The 21,598-nt window shown below is 39.1% G+C and overlaps 1 protein-coding gene across 2 annotated transcripts in view; it reads right to left on the reverse strand.

Moving 5' to 3' along the window:
* The window catches only part of tfb1m (transcription factor B1, mitochondrial), a 62,124-nt gene extending 40,803 nt beyond the window's left edge, over nt 1–21,321 (reverse strand). For both annotated transcript variants that reach the window (XR_007934522.1, XM_028797429.2), the window contains exons 1-3: nt 21,244–21,321; nt 4,431–4,574; nt 517–668 (exon numbers count right to left, since the gene is read on the reverse strand). Coding sequence is in view for 1 of the 2 variants with exons in the window: in XM_028797429.2 (XP_028653262.2) it covers nt 517–668; nt 4,431–4,563 (285 nt within the window). In the remaining variant the exon portion in view is untranslated. The remainder of the gene's footprint in view (nt 1–516; nt 669–4,430; nt 4,575–21,243) is intronic.
* Nucleotides 21,322–21,598: the final 277 nt, after the last annotated feature.

The raw sequence follows: 21,598 nt of genomic DNA on the forward strand, positions 1-21,598 counted from the left end.
TATTCATGCAGGTAAACATAACTACCATCCAACAAACCATGCATTAAATCTTCAATGTTTCTGGAGACCTGGGTTCACTTCCCGGGTGCTCCGGTTTCCTCCCACTGTCCAAAGACATGCAGGTTAGGTGCATTGGCGATCCTAAATTGTCCCTAGTGTGTGCTTGGTGTGTGTGTGGGTGTGTGTGTGTGTGTGTGTGTGTGCCCTGCGGTGGGCTGGCGCCCTGCCCGGGGTTTATTCCTGCCTTGAGCCCTGTGCTGGCTGGGATTGGCTCCAGCAGACCCCCGTGACCCTGTGTTAGGATATAGCGAGTTGAAAAATGACTGACTGACTGACTGACTGTTTCCATCTCTGTTTAGCTGTGATCCTTTATTTCATTTATTTCACAAAATCTCTGAGGGTGTGGAAAACCTGCAAACCCTATTAATTAATTTATATTATGGATTGTCTGATTACTTAAATAATACAAAAAGCACAAAAAACAGAATTATAAAAAAAGATGAACGACTGATTCACCTGTAAACCTGGTATAAATCTAGTATCTTTTTCAACTACGAGAAGTTCAGCTGCACCAGCATTCAGAATTGATCTTGTTATTCCTCCAGGACCAGGACCAACTTCGCAGATATAAGAGTTTTGCAGTTTTCCTGCCTGTCTAACAATTTTATCTGTTACAGAATACAGAAAAGACAAAAGAAGAATATAATGAGAATTTCCACAGCAGAAATTTAAGAAAAAAAGTCCCAATATACCAAAATAATCACAGATTATTTTACATGTGCATTTTAAAGAACATGAAAGATTATATGTTGTTTAATAAATATTTAAGAAAAAATACACTCACTGGCCACTTTATTAGGTACACCTGTTCAACTGTATGTTAATGCAAATATCTAATCAGTCAATCTCATGGCAGCAACTCAGCACATAGACATTGTCAAGACAAACTGGTGAGGTTCAAACTGCGCACCAAAATGGGGAATAAAGGTGATTTAAGCGACTTTGAACATGGCATGGTTGTTGGTGCCAGACGGGCTGGTCTGAATATTTCAGAAACTGCTGATCTACTGGGATTTTCAGGCACAACTATCTCTAGGGTTTACAGAGAATGGTCCAGAAAAGGGAAAATATCCAGTACGTGGCAGTCATCTGGGTGAAAATGTCTTGTTGATGCCAGAGGTCAGAGGAAAATGACCAAACTGGTTTGAGGTGATGGAGAGGCAACAGTAACTCAAAGAACCACTCACTGTCCAACCAGGTACTGGCAATGTTTACCTTAAAAAGTGACCAGTGAGTGTATATAAGTGCTACAGTGTACCAGCCAATTTTCTAATTAATAAAGAACAAGTGGCCTCGTGCCTTTTGCACTTGTCGAGGCAGATTTATTTTTCTTCTAGTATACATATCTTAAATTGGACTGTATGTTAAATTATTTCTGTAGATAATATTTATACACAAAAACTGAAAAATCCAAAATCCAAAAAATACAACATAACAAAAAAAATTCCCTGATATATAACCCTAATATACACACAAAGTAGCAAATTACCAGTCTAGGTATTATGGTCATCTGGTCTGGTTATCTGCCCAGATATCAAGCAATATACCTAAGAAAGGATGTGAGAAATTATTAATTTTATTTTAAAATTAATGTCTGTACTGTAGATATGCTGACAAATAACTATTTTCCTTTAACATTTTCACCTTGAATATACATCGGCACAATGGTGCAGTGAGAGTGCGGCTGCCTAGCAATAAGGAGAATTGGGTTCACATTCCAGGCTCTCCCTGCATGGAGTCTGCGTGTTCTTCTTGTGTCTATGTGGGTTTCCTCACACTGTCCAAAGACCTGCATGGCATGTGATGCTAAGTTGGCCAGGGAGTGTGTGTGTGCTTGTCCTTTGCTGAACAGGCACCCTGTCCAGAGGTTAGTCCTGCCTTTCCCTCTATGTGATAAGCTCCAGCAACCCCCCAAAGTGACCCTGGTCTGGGTTAAGTGGATTAAAAAATGAACTGACATGACTTTGAATAGAAAAGTTTCTAAAAATGTAGAATTTGTCAACATATTTGTGCAGACCTCATGCCCTCACATTATTTTATTAGGGTTTATAAGCAGAATGAGCTTCATCAATTTTCTTACAAGAGTAAATTAGATTAGATTAGAATAGATAAACTTTACTAATTCCATTCAAAGCATTGTATCCACGTTTTGATGGCTATCGCAGTGGCAATCATGTCTTTTCAGGGTGTAAATGCTTTGGCAAAGCATGGAATTGTGCATAAACTGTAATCAGAACACAGAAATAATGCTATGCATTAAATGTAAAAAGAAGACTTGGCTGAGGACAAAAAACAAAATGCATACCTGTCTGGGCCTTACTCATACACTTTTTAATATTAGTTAGCTTTATCTTGTTTGTGCTAGAGTCCCCTTGCTTCTCACTGTAAACTTACCTAATTTTGTAAGTGGTGCTTCTGGAAAAATGGCAAGATACTGTGAAATGAAAACTAAAGAACATTCTAAGGAAGTCAACAGATAAAGTGATAGATAATATGCATGGGATTAGGAAGATGGAATATTGATAAGTCATCTGAATGTGTTAATGTTATAGAGAGACTCTCTGGAAACATTTATTATATCAGTCATCAATCATTGCAAACAAATAATCTAAACATACTTCAATGGTATCTTGATTTCTTTGTACTTTTCAAAACTAACAAAAAAACAGTATTTGTTCATCTTGTTTATTAAATGATTGCAATTTGACAAAAACAACTTAGAAGCATTGATTAATGAGGTCTGCTAAACACATAAAAGAATGAACACCAGAAGACATAGTAGCTCTCAAAGACTCGTACACTATGAAGTTTGTTGCCTGAAAGTCAAACTGTCATTTTAGATTGCATTACAAAGATCATTCATTTGTGAAGAAAATTGGATGAGCAAAATTTGAAATACCGTAAATGAAAAATATGTTGCAACACCTTAACTGAGTTTTGAGTAATGGTCATTTTCTGATATTAAGCTGGTACAAGAGAGACTGAAAAATAATCAATGCACATAAATCTTTGCAAGTACTATGTAATATATAATGCTTCACATTAATAAAGTACATTTAATACAGAATACAATATTGTACAGTGGAACCTCGAGATACAATCACCTCTGTATACGAGAAATTCAAAATACGAGGAAAGTATGAGCGAAAAATTCAGATCTAAATACGAGCATTGGCTCGCATAACGAGCCACGAGCCAGGCTGTGGGTATAGCTCGCGGCTTAGCAAGGGGGCGTGGTAGCAGTTGCGAGCCGCGATCTGCGGTGTCTGCGTTTCTCACTTAAGTGCACAGGTGGGAAACTGCCCACATCCATGATTGTTCCTGTGGCTGATGGGCTGCAGCTGCCATGTCCTCCCCGCATATATAGAGAAGCGCGAGCCGGTTAAGGGGGAGAAAAAGTAAGAGGAGAGAGAGAGAGAGAGAGAGAGAGAGAGAGAGAGAGAGGGGGGGGGGGGGGGGGGGGGGGTGGGGGGCAGGCAGGCAGGCGTGCGGGTGAGTGCAGGCTCGCGTGTAGCTGAACAGTGAGCTGAACAGGCGAGCCAAACAGCTGAAGCAGGACGGTGTAGAGAAGGTCAGCTGCATTAAGAGTGTCTCGCCTGTTGCAGAGCCCGCAGGTGAGACGCTAACAGAGAAGAAGCACCGGGGATTGTCATCTGTTTTTTAAAGACGGCATCCTTTTGACGTTTTAACCTCGTGTTAAAGGATTGTTATTCTTGTGTATTTTAAACCTCCACTTCACAACTGTTTTAAGGATTATTTATTTAAAGATTTATTGAATGCTCTACTGCACTTTGGACACCTGTTTTGATTCTTTTAATAATCAGTTATATTATTTACCAGTGTTATTTATTAAAGGTAGACTACAGTATATATAATTTATCAGTGTTATTTGTTAGGAAAATTGATTTTTATGTTAATATATTTGGGGTGCAGAACGGATTAACTGGATTTCCATTATTTTCAATGGGGAAGTTTGTTCTAGATACGAGAAATTCGCTATACAAGCTCAGTGCTGGAACGAATTAAACTCGTATCTAGAGGTTCCACTGTATTTAATTCAGAGTGATCATCTCAATTTATTGTTAAGATTCATAAAGCAAACTAGAATCAAATGGTACTTTACACTACAGAAAGGAAATTGGAGATGATTTCTTATTGGTTAGACTTCAATAGTCATGTGCAAAATAAATGAAGTGGTATTGTAGTATTACAGCTTTTTATTGCCATTAAACAAGTTAAATTACACTGCCTAACTTTAGTAGTGTTAAGTTTAAATTTCAAACTATACCACATGTGGCATTCCAAAACCAGGAAATATAAACAGAAAGATAGCCCAAAGACCTGCAGCTTATAAAAAAACACTGTCTTGCCTGTTAATCTTAAGTCAAGGAGGAAGTTTTGTGACAATTGCTTTTCTGCTCTCAAATTATACAGTTTAATGATTTCTCCAATTGTAGGCAGTGGGGGTAAACGGAAAGAAGCAATTTTGCCAGATGCTGCCATGCTGCTTTCACCTATAAAATAAAATTGGAACAATAAAGTTAATGAAAAGCATCTGAAAACATTCATTCATTGAACAGAACAATACTATAACACTAAAGGTCATTACCGGTACAGAATTATAATCTAACAAGACTTAGCATTAATTTTAAATGCAAACATACAGTATGCATATTCCAAAAACATGTACTACCATAAGTAGTAACATAAGTTCATACCAGATGGTAAACAGGATATTTACATGGCACTCAAGTTTAATATTAATCAAAAGATAAACTACAAGCAAAAAAACACGACAAACTGATATGATTTTGTACAAATTTTTTTTGATTTCAAAAAGAGGATAACAAAGCAAAACAATTTCATATATAACCCATGACACAACTATATAAAACCAAATGGAGTATAAAATAAATCAATAAAACACACAGGCCACTGAAAAAGCCCAAAGGCCCACACATGTGACTGAGTGAGAGAAAAGTTAATTTAGGAATTTATTTTGTTTTTTAACTATTTTTTGTAATAATAATTTTACTGACTCAGTAATTTGCGTTGTATGCGTTCTGACAAACACATATAGCACTACCTCGATTGAGATCGGATTCCAGTTTTTGAGTTTTGTGTCAAATGATGTCAGATTTGGCTTTTTTTCTGTTTTTTTGTGTTGTTCCAATGCACATAAAGGAAATAAACATGTATACCAAAACATTTGTAATTGCAACAATTTTCTGGGAGAAGTGGTGCATTTTCAAGGAAAATTCCAGGGGTGTCGATAATTTCGGCAATGACTGTACATATGTCATCAGTACAATGAAAGTCTTATTCTGTGAGTCCTATAGCAATAAACAAGAATACAGAGCAGTGGACAAGAATACACAACAATAAACAAAAATGATTCAATGTAAGCTCTGTAGGTACATGGTCTCAAGAAGGACTTCCATCCTCCAGGCACAAACTAGCCTGCAGTGCTTAGGGGAGGAGCAGTGGATGGGTTTTATTTACAAGCCTGGTGGCATAAGGGGGAATGTCTTTCAGCTTTGTTGGTCTAGCTGCTATGCTCTTGTAGCATCTCCCTGATGGTATCAGTATGAACAGTTCATATTGTGGGTGGGTTGTGTCCTTAATAATGTTAGGGGCCCTCTGGAGAATTATGGTATTAAAGATGTCCTCTAGTGTTGGAAGTGTTGTTCCAATGATATTTTGTGCCAATTTTGCCACCCGCTGTAGATTCTTGCGGTCCCATGCTGTACTGTACCCAAACCAGACTGATGGAGTAGGTTAAGAAACTCTCAATTGTGCACCTTTATAAGTTGCTGAGGATAGTGCTTAGCATGACAAACTTTTCAGCTTTCTCAGAAATTAGCAACGCTGCCGGGCTTTCCCTGCCAGTTCTGAAATGTTGTAGGTCCAAGTGAGATACTCAGAGATGTTAATGCCAAGAATTTAAATGTGGCCACTCTCTTCACCACAATCTCTCCAATGTACAATGGTGGGTGCTGTACTCTGTTCCTCTGTGTATCAATAACCATCTCCTTCATTTTGCTGGTGTTAAGAAAGAGATTATTGTCCTGACACCACTTCACAAGGCCAGCCACATCCATTTGCCCATTATTCTTTGGGTACTTTATAAATGTATTTACTGTATATGGTAATATCTGGCTTGTGAAGGTACCATGGTGCAATGGTTAGCACTGCTGAATCACAGATACATCATCCTATGCCTGGTTGTACTATGTGGGTTATTCTCCAAGCATTCTGATTGCCCTCCCATGATTCCAAATTGTTCCTGTTTGGGTGTGTGTTAGTGAACCTGCAGTAGACTGCTGCCTTGTCCACAGGTAGTTCCTACTTTTCACACATTGCTAATAGAATGACCTTCAGTCTTGCCTACTCTGAGCAGAAAGTGAATGGTGCTACTCTTTATAACATAACGTTTTTTAAAAATAAGGTAAAATATAAATAACATATATATATAATTGCCATCATCTTCTTTGTTTTAAGGACATTAAGGGCTTTTACTACACTTGATCAAATTTCCAGTAGGTGCAATAAATTGTGATGCAATCCTTTAAATTATTGCAGTCAAGCCAATGCCAAAGAAAACATTTGGAAGGTATATTAGACACATATAAACGAAAGACCTGTGTTTGTGTGTGTGTATGGAGCAGTCCACTTAGCTCAAGCTCAACCACATCCACTGGATGGTGCATGCATGCACCTCACTTCTCAGTACGAAAGACCTGTGTGCAGCAAACGCCACCGCACAACAACAAGATCATACTAATGACACAGATAAAGAGACACAACAAAACGAAGCAATCGCCATGGCTCAGCAACGTGCAAGTGAAACACCTCAGCAATGGAGAGCAAGGCTTGAAATTTTCACTAAACATATTGGGTATCTAGAGGCATTTTCTCAAGACAGATTACTAGGACTCGTGCCAACATTACGGCTAAGATATGGTATCGCCAGTGTCTTCTTATGAATGCCAGTGGAGAAGCACGCATAAGGTGGGTCCACATCCTCTGCAATGGGTAATTCTTAAGAATAGCTGATGCCTCTCCAAGTTAACAAACATAGTAAAACTGCTAGGGAGTCTTCAGGTTGCCTTTTGTCCAGAAGCCCACACGCAGCTAGTTCCAAAGTATGTTTATTTTGGTTCTTAATACTTATCATAACTAATCCATGTAGTCCATGTAACTCAAGTGGAATGATCTTACTGCAGAGAAGAGCCTGATTAATTAATTGAGTCGTTGGAGTTCTCCTTTAGCTTGAATGGCTAAGCCAGCTGCTTTTCACACTCAGTAGCAGTTAGAACCAACATTTGTGTAACAGAAGATCAGTAGAAACATGGCCTATGAGATGCCATGATAAACTCACACACTGCACATAAACACCACAGTTTCTGTTGTCTTAAAACTTCATACTTCTAGGTTATAATAAATTATTTTCCTAGGCAAGTGTCCTATTTGACTACTTTAATACCACAAATCCGAACACAACCATATTGTTCATTCCTGCTTAAAGTGTCACAGTTTCACAGAGGGACTATTTTCACAGTAGACCTAACATTAGCACTGCTCATTCAGAGCTCTACAAACCTGGGTTAATTTCCCTGAATGGATATTATTTATGTAAAGTTTGTACTTTTGCTGGTGGAGGGAAGAGTGGTATTGGTAAAAGAAAACTGAATAGAGATTTTGTATGCATGTGGGAAACAAAAATGTAGTTCTATTTATAGCACCTTGGACTTTTTGGAGCCAGGAAAAATAAAAGCTATTACATGGGTATTGTTTTACTATGTATGCTTGTACCTCATGATTAACTTCCTTTGTTTGTAAAAAAAAGGCCTAATTTTTATATACCCTAAGTTCTTGTCTATAAGCCGGACTCATGTATTAGCCGGAGACCAAAAATCATACGAATTTTCAAAAAAAAATCGTATCATAGATAAGCCGGACTCATGGATAAGCCGAACGTACTATAACCTATAACTAATAGAAGGGAGGGAGGTCAGTGGTCTCACTCGCGCCCATTTAATTTCTTTAAGGGGGGAGAGAGTGTGAGATATTGCCGTCTCTCTCACTCCCCGCATGGCGCGGTTGGAGCGGCCGGAGCGCGTTCTTTCTGCTCTGGGCGTCGCCGAGTCAACACGAGCGCGTAGCGGTCATTTAAATTGTGATTTTATATGTAAGCATATTTAAATATATATCGCGGATTTCTGCGGACAATGGGTCTTTTCATTTCTGGTACATGCTTCCTCAGTTGGTTTGCCCAGTTGATTTCATACAAGGGACGCTATTGGCAGATGGCTGAGAAGCTATCCAGCTTACTTTCTCTCTCTCTCTCTCTCTCTCTCTTGCGCTGACGTAGGGGGGTGTGAGCAGGGGGGCTGTGTGCAGCTGCTTCCTGAAAGAAATGCTGCACGGAGCTTCGCATACTTAAAAGCTCAAAGGGCACGTATTGATTTTTTTTATCTGTCTCTCTCTATCTTTCTCTATCTCTCTCTCTCTCTCTCTTCCTCTCTCTTCCTGCTCCTGACAGAGGGGGTGTGAGCTGCCGCCTTCAACAGCTTTGTACCGGCGGTGCTTCGCATACTTAAAAGCCAAAAAACCCTATTGATTTTTTTTTTGACTGCTTGCTTTGCACTCCTTTGAAAAGGAAGATATGTTTGCATTCTTTTAATTGTGAGACAGAACTGTCATCTCTGTCTTGTCATGGAGCACAGTTTAAACTTTTGAAAAAGAGACAAATGTTTGTTTGCAGTGTTTGAATAACGTTCCTGTCTCTCTACAACCTCCTGTGTTTCTGCGCAAATCTGTGACCCAAGCATGACAATATAAAAATAACCATATAAACATATGGTTTCTACTTCGCGGATATTCTTATTTCGCGGGTGGCTCTGGAACGCAACCCCCGCGATGGATGTATAAGCCGGACTTATGTATAAGCCGATATTCTATTTTTTCATTTTCACAACTTTTTTCCTTAGATAAGCCGCGGCTTATTGACAAGAACTTAGGGTATTTGTATTTTGTTTTTAGCACAATTATTGTAATGCATATTAAAATTATATTATGCATCTATTACGTTATATATTTTTTCAGAATCATATATTTTAACACAGCAATGAAAATAAAGCATGTAACAATACTTAAAAAACAAGAAATCAGATAGTATTTCAAAAACATTTATGCATAACTGGCAGTACCTGGTTTGGTTACTTGAACTTTGATTAAAGTTGTGCTGGTATGCTAATTACTAGACTCTATATGCCATCATATAACAAAGATGTGTTTGGAAAGGTCAAGAAATTGTGTATATTTGAACTTCAAATTCAACTTTAAGTGCTCTAACTGTGGTATGATAGCAGTGTACATTGCCACAGGTTCTGCAGTAGCTTTTGTTAACAAAAAAATGTACATAAATATTTACTTTTTATTTAACTGATTTTAAAGATTAAAAAATTTAACATTTCTTCCCATGGTGAAGATTATAACACTGAGTTTTAACAAAGCAAATCCCAAATTCTAGATAATTTCATTACCAGTGTAAAAAACATGTATTGCATGAGAGGAGCATTGCATTACCATCACTATAAACAGTTAAGAGCAGGTAGGGTCTGAGCATGCAATACACATACTAGTGAAATGGAAAAATAAATAGCATTTGTTTGTAACATAAAAAGACCTGTATCACACAGGACCCTGAAAAAAGTAAATCTATACATATTAACATATGCAACCTCATGTTAGAAAAATAGTTTCAGAAAATAAATTAAAGACCTGAAAGTCAGATGAAAAAAGTACAATATTTTATTTCAAGTTATGCTAAACTAACTTGTCACTAAAACATCATTTCCTTAGTTGCTGTTCAAGGTGTTTTCTTCAAACACTATTTCTATATAAATATCTACTATAAAGGTGGTGCAATGGTTAGTGATGCTGCCTTACAGATCAGTAAGATTGGATTTGATCCCTTGGCTTAGCAGTGTGTTACACCACATGCATTTGCAAAGATGGCACTAGACTACAAACTGGGCATCTTGTAGTTGAAGACCGATTGGGCTCAGAAATGAGTGGTGTTAGACAGGGAAGCACAGACACAAAAAGATGGCATTGCAAAACAAAAGTAGTTTTTATTTACAGGTGCACGTAAAGTAGTGTCAGGAAAGCTTTTTTTACACAGTCCTTACTGCAACTGCACCAGCTCCCCAAACACCCAATACAACAGACACAAGGCACAAGTCCAGCACAACACACATTTAATTTGGATGTGGGAAACGTTTTCCAATTCTCGCACCTGCATAGCAAAGTATAAAACACTAGCACAGTCAATAGAACCGCACACAGCACTTTGTCTCTTCTTTCTTTCTTTCTTTACTACTCCTCCAGCAAGCTTCGTCCTCTTCCACCAGACTCTGGCTCCCTGAATGAAGTGAGGCGTTCTCTTTAATGCTGCACCTGGTAGCATGTCAGGTGGCACAGCAGCATTATCTGAAGTACTCCCAGGTGTGGTGAAAACCCAAAGTAGGGCTCTGCAGCTCCCCCTGTCAACCCCCACAGAGCCCAACAGGGCTGTGCCAAACTCCAATGCCCATGGAGCCCTGTGGGAATCTGAGGTACCGCTGCAACCTGGGGGCTGCCATCTAGCGTGCCGGGGGGTGGCAGTGTTCTGTGCACATCTGCTCCCCTGGTCCTTCCCGAACAAATAGTGAAATCTATATATATATATAAAGGAGAGTTGGGATCCGTGTGACTGTGTTTGTGTGGTTGTGGAGGGATGGAGAGTTAAGGTGGGTGTTGGAGTCACGTGATCATCTCCCCTCCCATTCACCTCATTTCATTCACTTCATTTCGCTCTGAGCTGAGCTCCGCAGCTGACGCGGTCTTGCCGTCCTTTCTCCTTTACTGATTTACTGTTTAGTAGACACGGTATGTACTGAATAGTATTTTTTCCTTTAGTGTTTCTACTTAGTGTTTCTTAGTGTTTAGTAGACGCGGTGTTCCGGTGTTTCTGGCGGTGTTGCGGTTTAGTGTTACTTTCTACTTCATTTTTGTACTTTAGTGTTTAATAATAAATAATAATAATTCATTACATTTATATAGCGCTTTTCTCAGTACTCAAAGCGCTAAAATAGTGATACTTAGCTGATAGCAGTGTAGAAGCAGCACAGCACAACGCAGCCGGTAGGACAGGCGGGTGTGGTAGTGTAGGTGAGCAGCGATAGCAAGCAGAAGGAGGAGGAAGCAGGATTTGGATGTTCCAATACACAGCCATAAACAGTAACGCTTGGTAATTTCAGGCGTGATCTCCCTGGAGCCATAAGCCATAAACCAGGTTAGTATGAACATCAGATCAGTTCCTGGTCGTAGGGTACTGTAAGATGAAACGGGAGCAGATCAGCATAACGAATATAATCATGGAGACAGATCATCCTGAGGTGCTAGATCGCCAGGTACAAAGAAATGTTCGTAGGTCTCGTCCTGTGATCCACAGACTCTGCTGTTCCCAGTAAAGTGGAGTCCATAAAATCTGTAAATATTAAGCCAAATCCATGCAATTCGAGTCAGCTGTATCCACGAACTATACATACAATAAACGAAATAAAACAAGCGTAAGAAAGTGCAGAATTAAGGCGAATTTTGCGAAAAGTGTTGTTAACAGGGAGGAGCGGCAACAACAAGCGTGCACCAGCGTCCCCTCACCTGCTATAATAAAGCAGTTATAATAAAGAAGTTTAGTAGACTTTTACTTTATCTCATTTAGTCTTCTTCCCGGCGGTGTTGCCGTTTTTTAGTGTTAGTGTCTACTTAGTGTTTGTGTTTAGTGTTATGGAAGGAGTGATCTTACCACGGTCAGATTTTGCAATGAATGAGTTGGTAAATAATGATTATTTATCAACAGATCACATGTGCAAATTCAACAAAATTTTAGCTGCGCATACAATTTTCCAACTTCAAGAGGTTTTGCTAATGTGGACTCCTGACATACCTATAATGCCCATTACACAAAATGCAAAACATATTCAAATATTACCTTCTGCAGCTACTGAACGAGTGACTCACTGGGTGTGTACCTATTATGATGGTGCTGTAATTCATGTCTATGACAGTTTAACACTAGAATTACCAGAGCCTACGAAAAAACTCGTATATCCGGCCCACCTTAAATCGCTTCTTAAATCCGTTCACACCTCTCCGCCAGCATCCTTTGTCCTCTAAATGTGCTGATAAAAGACAAGCTGCCAGCAGCCGGCTATTCCATCCCCCCACCGACTTAGAACGTGAGCGAACTTTTCCCAGCTCATGCCTTGATTGATTATGTGGGAGTGAAGTGGAGTTTTACAGTGGAAATAAGAGATCGTTATTCTAAAGTAATCTGTGTAAACACATTGTTAAAACAGAAACTTTGTCATATCTTAGTAATAAATGTTACAAAATGTAGTAGGCATAAACTATAGAATGTGTAAAGCCCGAGTTCCAAAGATCAAATAAACACTTTCACAAAAGCTTCAAGGATGGTACAACAGCCTCTGTGGCATAGCGCGTTAAGATTTGCCTCTTAGAGCCCAACAGCTCTGCTGCCTCACAGACCTGAGTTCAATTCCCCGCTGGGGATAAAATGTTGCTTTTTTTTTTTTCTTTTTAACCTCAAACGGACATAAAATTTATAAATTGGTATGCACTGTCAGTTAATGAGATCGTTATATTTTCATGTGGGATGCTCCTTTTAAAATATTTTTTTAACAATTGAGACTGCAATTAACAGGAACAACTGTCCTTATAACTGTTATTTTTAAGATCCATAACACACAGACAGACGAGCAATGCGTAATAGAGAGACAGACAGGCAGAGATATATAAATAAACAGGGAAGGCACATGTACTGAAAGAAAAAAAAAAGATCAAAGTGCATTGTTCATGCTGCACTGAATGAGCTCAGGCGCTCTAACATCACCCCTCCCTCCAATCTGACTCTCGTTATTTAGCTGTTGATAAGTATTAGTGTCCGATCGACACATCAACTTCCTGGACATTTACATCAAAAGAAATAGTGACGCCACCCTGACCACAAGTGTTTACCGTAAACAATGCTACGCAGACAAGATCCTACACTACGCCAGCAACCACCCGGTATCTCATAAACGGAGCTGCGTGAAAACCCTATTTAAACGAGTCCACACGCATTGTAATACCAAGGAAACAAAAATTAATGAGAGACGCTATCTGTTTCAACTTTTCACCTCGAACGGATACTCAAAATCATTCATTAATCGGAGTCTACACAGCAGACGCTAAAGGAATCAGCATACAATCGACGTAAATCAGAACCCCCACCCCACCTGGCATTCACTCCCGTATCACCATAATGTGTCAGAAGGCACGGCACGCACCCTGACCAAGTGGGGCATCAGAATAGCACATAAACCCACCAACAATCTGCGCATGGTCCTGTTTAATGCTAAAAACAAGAAATCGACAGCCGAAACACGAAACGCAGTTTATAGTATTCCATGCAATTCTTGCTCAGCTGTATACATAGGACAAACGTCAAAAAAAATCTCAACACGTGTACAGGAACATCGCAACGCCGTCAGAAGAAAGGACACACTATCTTTGATATATGCACATACTAAATCGACAGGACACACATTCAACTGGGACAACGTAAAAGTAAAATTTAAGGCCAGTACAAAAAGCGCCAGAGAGTTGGCCGAGTCTTGGCTATCAGATGAAAACGCCATCAACAGACACTTGGACATAAACCCAGCATATGCCAACTTAAGAAGGACATATACACATTAATTAAACTATACAACCCCCCCCCACCCTTGATCATACTGACTTAGTCAACTCCACCCACCCCCCCCCGTCCCCTGCCATACTGAATGTGTTGCTATATATTGCCTTTGATTCTTGTAAGTCTAAGCATTATCCTCTGATGAAGACCCCTGATAGGGGTTGAAAGCTCAGGAATAAAACTATTTTATGATACGTGATTCGTTTTTTCTCCCTTTGTGGATCTCCAACTGCAAATATATATATATACACACTATATATATATATATATATATATATATATAGTGACAAACAGAGGCACTGTCGACCCCTTGAACCCTCAGACCAGACGTCAGACACCTGATAAAAGTCCAATAATAATATTTATTATTATAAATAAAGTGCACAAAGCACCACCACTCCACTATACTCAATAACAATCAATAATCAAATAAACAATCCACCAATCTCCCAGACGCTTAGCCACCCTGCCTCCCAACTCAGCTCGTTATCTGGGATTACCCATGGTCCTTTTATATTCCCTGACCCGGAAGTGGTTCCAACCCTACAGTCCATGTGATTTCTATCACTTCCGGGTCAGGTAAAAACTTCTCCTTTTCTTCATCAGCCCAGAAGCACTTTATTTCTTCCAACCATGTGACTAGGATTTACTTCCGGGCTGTATGGAAAATAAACGTCTCTGTGTCTCCCTGCAGCGTCCCCTGGCGACCCCGACGTTATCCAGCAGGGCTGTGTCCATGATAGCCATGCTGGAATTCCATGTCCATGATGCCTTGCTGGAATTCGGGGCATCTCTACGTTGCAAGGAGGGCTCCATCTAGCGGCCTGGGGGTATTGGCCGGGATGAATGGCCGGCCATATCCCACAGTATACACACATATATATATATATATATATATATATATATATATATATATATATATATATATATATATATATATTACAGTGATCCCTCGCTATATCGCGCTTCGCCTTTCGCGGCTTCACTCTATCGCGGATTTTATATGTAAGCATATTTAAATATATATCGCAGATTTTTTGCTGGTTCGCGGATTTCTGCGGACAATGGGTCTTTTAATTTCTGGTACATGCTTCCTCAGTTGGTTTGCCCAGTTGATTTCATACAAGGGACGCTATTGGCAGATGGCTGAGAAGCTACCCAGCTTATTTTTCTCTCTCTCTCTCTCTCTCTCTTGCGCTGACTTTTTCTGATCCTGACGTAGGGGGTGTGAGCAGGGGGGCTGTTCGCACACCTAGACGATACGGACACTCGTCTAAAAATGCTGAAAGATTATCTTCACGTTGGCTACCTTCTGTGCAGCTGCTTCGTGAAGCGACATGCTGCACAGTGCTTCGCATACTTAAAAGCACGAAGGGCACGTATTGATTTTTTTTATCTGTCTCTCTCTCTCTCTCTCTGCTCCTGATGGAGGGGGTGTGAGCTGCCACCTTCAACAGCTTTGTGCCACGGTGCTTCGCATACTTAAAAGCAAACAGCCCTATTGATTTGTTTGCTCCTTTGAAGAGGAAGATATGTTTGCATTCTTTTAATTGTGAGACTGAACTGTCATCTCTGTCTTGTCATGGAGCACAGTTTAAACTTTTGAAAAAGAGACAAATGTTTGTTTGCAGTGTTTGAATAACGTTCCTGTCTCTCTACAACCTCCTGTGTTTCTGCGCAAATCTGTGACCCAAGCATGACAATATAAAAATAACCATATAAACATATGGTTTCTACTTCGCGGATTTTCTTATTTCGCGGGTGGCTCTGGAACGCAACCCCCGCGATGGAGGAGGGATTACTGTATATATATATATATATATATATATATATATATATAATGTGGCATGCGGCTGGGGGTGGTACCCAGCCGGGACGCCCAGGAAGACAGGAGGAGGGCTCATGCCTCCTCCAGACCAAATTGGGGGCCACGGGTACAGGGCTTGGAAGCTCAACCCTGTAGGGGCCCGTGGTCACTACCAGGGGGTGTCCCCATGCCTGGTGGACCCTGGACCCCAGCCCTTCCGCCACACCATGAAGTGCTGGGGGGAAGAAGAGAGGGGACACCCGGAGTGCTTCCGGGGAGACAGCCGGCACTTCCGCCACACTGGGGCGTGTCCGTGGGAGATTGCCGGTGCACACCTGGAGCACATCCGAGTGGAGATAAAAGGGGCCGCCTCCCTTCATTCGAGGCTGGAGTTGGGTGGAAGAGGACAAGGTCTGAGAGAAGAGAGAAGGAGGCGGTCTGAAGGCATACTGTGGCTTTGGCCTGGACTGTTGGGGTGATTGGTGCTGCGGCACTGGGTTTGTGCACTTAATTAACTGTACATAAATGTGTATTGGACTTTTAAAAGATGTCTGTCTGTCTGTGTCCAGGCTATTTCCCAGTATAAATATATATATATATATATATATATATATATATATATATATATATATATATATACACTACAGTACAGGTCAAAAGTTTTAGATCACCCCAGTTTTTCATGCTTTCTTCAAATTCCTTTTTTTCAGAGGGTGTAGTGACACAGTCTGTTTCAACTCTGCTTTAAGACAGTGCTTTTAAGTAATCGACAGAACTTGGAACACCAGTGCAAATTGTCTGCTTCAGCTTGCAAGGCTTAATTTACTTTAATTGCTGCAGAACATCTGTAGGTTGTAACCTATTAGTTGTTCCATGAAGGAGGCCCATTTGTATATTCTGAAAATTCCTTTTTGCAGTTTTTGATAACCTAAACTTTAAATTTAAACCTTTGGCAGTTTACTATATGGCAGTTAAACATACATTTAATAAATGTGCTTATGCATAGAGCCAAATAAAGTTGTATCTATCTATAATTACATCCAAAAAAATAATCTTTTTTTTTTTTTTTTTTTTTTGCAGACAGCACGAGTGCTGAAATATATATCAGGGGCTCTTAACTTTTCAACAATTTTACATACCTGTTAGAGACATTTAAATTCTGTATTTCTCACAATAGTCTCCCTTTCTTTTCAATATAATTATACCAGTAGTCAACATTACTCCAAGTGTGTTCAGGAAAAAAAATTGTTTACTGTAGAGTGAGTTACATCACCTGCAAATCAACAACCTTTCAGTATATCATTTAACTTTTGGTCATCACATTTTTGGTCTTTCTAAATCCAGTTTTCTACTGCTTCAAATGATTGTTTTTTCAAGCTGCAGGATCTTGAACCGGTAGTTTCCTTATTTATTTCCAGCAGAATTTACTACTGCAATATATTTTGGAAAGGCTGTTGAAATCACTCACTATTTTATACAGTAGTTAATTTAAAACACAATACCAAGAATCATACCTAAAAACAGTAAAGTGCAATCTCAAGATAAACACCTTGTTAAAATCCAATGAATAAATAAAACAATTGCTGCTCCTCCGCATCGAGAGGAGTCAGATGAGGTGACTCGGGCATCTGATCAGGTTGCTTCATGGACGCCTCCCTGGTGAGGTGTTCCGGACACGTCCAACCGGGAGGAGGCCCCGGGGAAGACCCAGGACACACTGGAGGGACTATGTCTCCCAGCTGGCCTGGGAACGCCTCGAGATTCTTCCGGAAGAGCTTGAAGAAGTGGCCAGGGAGAGGGAAGTCTGGGTATCTCTGCTCAAGCTGCTGCCCCCACGACCCGACCTCGGATAAGCGGAAGAGGATGGATGGATGGTTGGATTGCAAAGCTGTTATCTACATTGTAACCAAACCTCCCTTTTGTCTCAGCCATTTTATTCAAGATTGAAGACTGTATTTTGGAATAGCATACTATTCTTTGAGTTAATACTGACATTATTGCATATTATTCTTAATTATTGTTTTTATATTTATTGTATTCATTATTTTTGGATTTGTAATTAAGAAGTATTTTAAGTGTCCTTGTTAGGACTTTATCAATTTCAGACTGGATGTATTGGCATATACTTTTAGTTTGGATGTATGCATGCATGTACCCTGCAACAGGCTGGCAACCCAACCAGGTTTACTTTCTGCCTAGCAATTAATGCTGCCAGAATATGTACTAGCTTCTTGGGACTCTGATCTATATAAACAGGTTTGAAAATGTACAGCTGGAAAGTTTTACAAAACTGATCAAAATGTAGGCTCAGGTAGAGATGGTTGACAGTGCTCTAGGCTGCCCTCAACATGCATGACTGGTAAACATCTTTATTGTTAACGTCATACAAATGAACTTCTGTAGTGTCATCAGGTTCAAAATTCTTCATGCTGAAACTAGCCTAAAGCAATGCAAACATATGGTACCTCCACATACATATCAAGGGAGATGTCCTGCTTTTACATTGGTTGGAAGTAGAACAGTGTAAATTGGCTTCTACAAGTTTGTAATCCAAGGATATTTTTCATTTTAAAGGTCTGTAAAAAAACAAACCAATTCATCATCTGTATGTCAGGCTAAAAAGGATTTAGATATAAAATCACAGTACAACCAGTTTAAATTTTACTTCCATTACTTCAGCTACCTTGTCTTCACTTCACTCAAGCTCCTTTTTTTGTTATAGTTTTCATCATAAAATTTGCTACATGAATTCAGATACATAAAGCAGATTATAAAATAAATTATAAGAAACCCAAGCAGCAATGTCAAGAAAAAATACCTTTTAGCCTACAAGACTATAGCAGCTCTGTATACTTCATATGCCCAAAATAATATTAAGTCAAGAAAAACCCCATGATGCAACTTCCTAACATGCAGCACTTTGTGCAACTGCTCTACTGCCAGGCTGCTTGCCTACATTTGGCAAACTCATCTTGGATAAAGGGGTGTTGATATCATCAGATGGAGAGATTCCCTCTCCAGACTGGATGGCCAGCAATAGAAAACCCAGGTGTAAGTAGGCAGCCAGTTAACTGAAGTCTCCAGGAATATGACTTTACTTTTGACTTTCTGTTGTCAACTGGCCATAGCTCATCAATTAATTAATTAATGGGCAGATATTGTTGGTTTCCAGTTATGTTTAATCTGTTCTACCTTGTTCTTTGTGTGCTTTAACAAATCTCCATTTTTATGTGTTCCAGTTCTGTATTTAGTAATTAGTATAATGTCTTTGTATTATGTGATAATTGTTTACAATGCACTGCACCTGCACTCAGTGGAGAGCACTATACAAAAAGTAAGTTGTATCTGGTTTAATATACAGAATTTACATTTCCTTGTGTGAGGAAGTGTTTATTGTTTAGCGGTTGAGTGAAACAGTATATATACAACTCAAGTCAAGTGAAATTGGGGAGCACCCACTACACAATGAAACAACTACATATATATATGATATATATACATATATACACACACATATACATATATATATATATATATATATATATATACACACACACACACACACACACACACACACACACACACACACACACACATACTAAAACAAATTTCTAAAATAATAATTAAGGTTAAAGAGGCTTCACAGCAGCAATCTGATATGATTCTCTCATGTGATGTTTACTGGGATTGACAAGTGGCAGCAGATGCTTGGTTGTCTCACAAATGAAAAATGCAGCTTTCTATTTGCTTTGCAACATTACTATATTAAAATATAAAGTACAATTAGCTTGGTTTTACCCTATGAAGGCTTTAAACAAAAAAGGATTTTTTCTAGCTATAGAAAAGAGAGAAGAACAGCCTTTAAGTTTGTTCCTGCAGCATACTTCTTCTGCAGGGCTTAGCTCCCTTTCCATTCATTTGTGATCAGGTTTACACCAACAGCACAATGTAACAATCTGAGTAAACAATAATGAAAAGCTTAATGCAAATGTGTGCATTTTTCCCCCTTTAAACACTTTTCATGACACGGTAGATTTATAACTGCTTGTTGATCTTGTCATCCATGATACTGGCTTAAGGTATTATTGTTATATTCACCTAATTTTGCTTACACATACGTATCCATTCAAATTAAATGAAACACTCCGACTCACAGAAAATAATAATTTCAGTTTAAATTCAATTATTAAACTCAATGTGTGTTTTTGTTAATTAAACAAAACAGCAGTGGGTGTTCTAAAAAATAGCACCACAGGATGAAATCAGTAAAGTACACTTTTCCAAATAAGTAATAAACACTTAATGGGTAAAACAATCTCCAGAAAAGGAGCATGGAATAAACAAAAGCGCAATGTTACCGAACCATGCTTCTGTCAGTCTCCCTTATAATTCCTGTAAATATTGATATAAAGGAGTGTGCATTAAAAATCTTTCAGCGCACTAAAATTATTTTTGGGTTGAGAAATATCAGCTATTTTATAAATCGAGCTACAGCAAAATCACAACAAACTGTATGACTAACATAATAAGTTGATTTGCTACTAAAACCAAATCTGTGCAATTTTCACTCTGCGAGGCGTAAAAATGTCTTTTTTTATCGGTAGCCTTCTGACACCACCTAGTGGTCTACTGTAGAATTAAGAACTAAAAGTAACCCGGATGACATTTTGGCAATCCAGACTACAGTACTTCAGATTTTGACCGTTCAAAAGGTAGAGGGACAGTTTAAACTACCCAGTTAAAAAAAGAACTGCCAGTAATATTTAAAAGGGATTCCGGGCATCTGTAAGTAACAACACCCCTTGACAGGCATGGGAACCAAACAGCGTCAGCTCATCGAAAAATTCTTAAATAATTACAAGTATTTGAACAATCTCGTTCATTTAGTATCCCTGCAGGTTATTTTCACGTTCACGAAGTCCATAATTCCAGTGCGTTCATGTGCTTAAAATTGTAAAATGTAACTCGACCTTTGAACACATATGCAGTAAGCTCGATATTTTATTAAAGTTTATTTCTCCATTTTTAATTCATTCAAAATCGAATCATATGATTAACAGTAAAAGTGAAGGTATTTGATCTGACATTGATCTGATTTGATCTATCTGAAAATCTGACATGCCAACACCACATTCGCCTCTAATACCCATGTTACGATCGCCTCGTCCGACCTTCAGCGTAACCAACCCCAGCGTGGTCTCGCTTAGACAGACCGTGCCGGTTCATATGAGAAGCCCAGCCTATCATTGAGGTCAGAGATGCGAACGTTAAAACACCGGTAGTGTGGTTCATTCACTATTCTTATTTTAGCCCCAAACAGCGACGTTCGGATAAAAACAAAGAAGGATGTTGAAAACGCGTGCTGGCTTTCATTTCCTATCCTGAAAACATCACAATTGAGTACAGGTTATATTAAAAAGTTTAAACCAGTATTCTGCATGTTTAATATTGTAGCAATGTATTTTAGCTTATAATGTAAGCGCCAAAAGGTATATTAAAGTAAAATTACATGTTTCACCAAGACATTTAAACGTCTTGTGTATACCATGTTAACGCGTGCGTATATACTCACCAAGAACGTCACCCCGGCGCGTTATGTGACAACTCTTGATTGACAACAGAAATATCCAATAGTAAAGCAAGACGGATGACAATCTTCCAATAGTAAGATGTTTAATTAAAGTTTTTTTTTTATGTTGTGGGCGAGACTTCATCGCTTCTCTATGACCTCATTGGTTCATTGTTAAACGAGTCCAATCCGATTTCAGAGTTGTGTGCTGAGGGAAGTTTTACAGACTGCACCCTATGCTGCAATTTTGGGGAGAAGAAGATGGAATTGAATGTTAGAAAATACATTATAATGTTATCTGGGTTGAATATATTTAATCATTTAATCGACTGTGTGGTGAATGTAGCAACTATAAATA

The sequence above is a fragment of the Erpetoichthys calabaricus genome, chromosome 3 (genome assembly GCF_900747795.2).
Source record: "Erpetoichthys calabaricus chromosome 3, fErpCal1.3, whole genome shotgun sequence".
In the NCBI taxonomy this organism is placed as follows: Eukaryota; Metazoa; Chordata; class Cladistia; order Polypteriformes; family Polypteridae; genus Erpetoichthys; species Erpetoichthys calabaricus.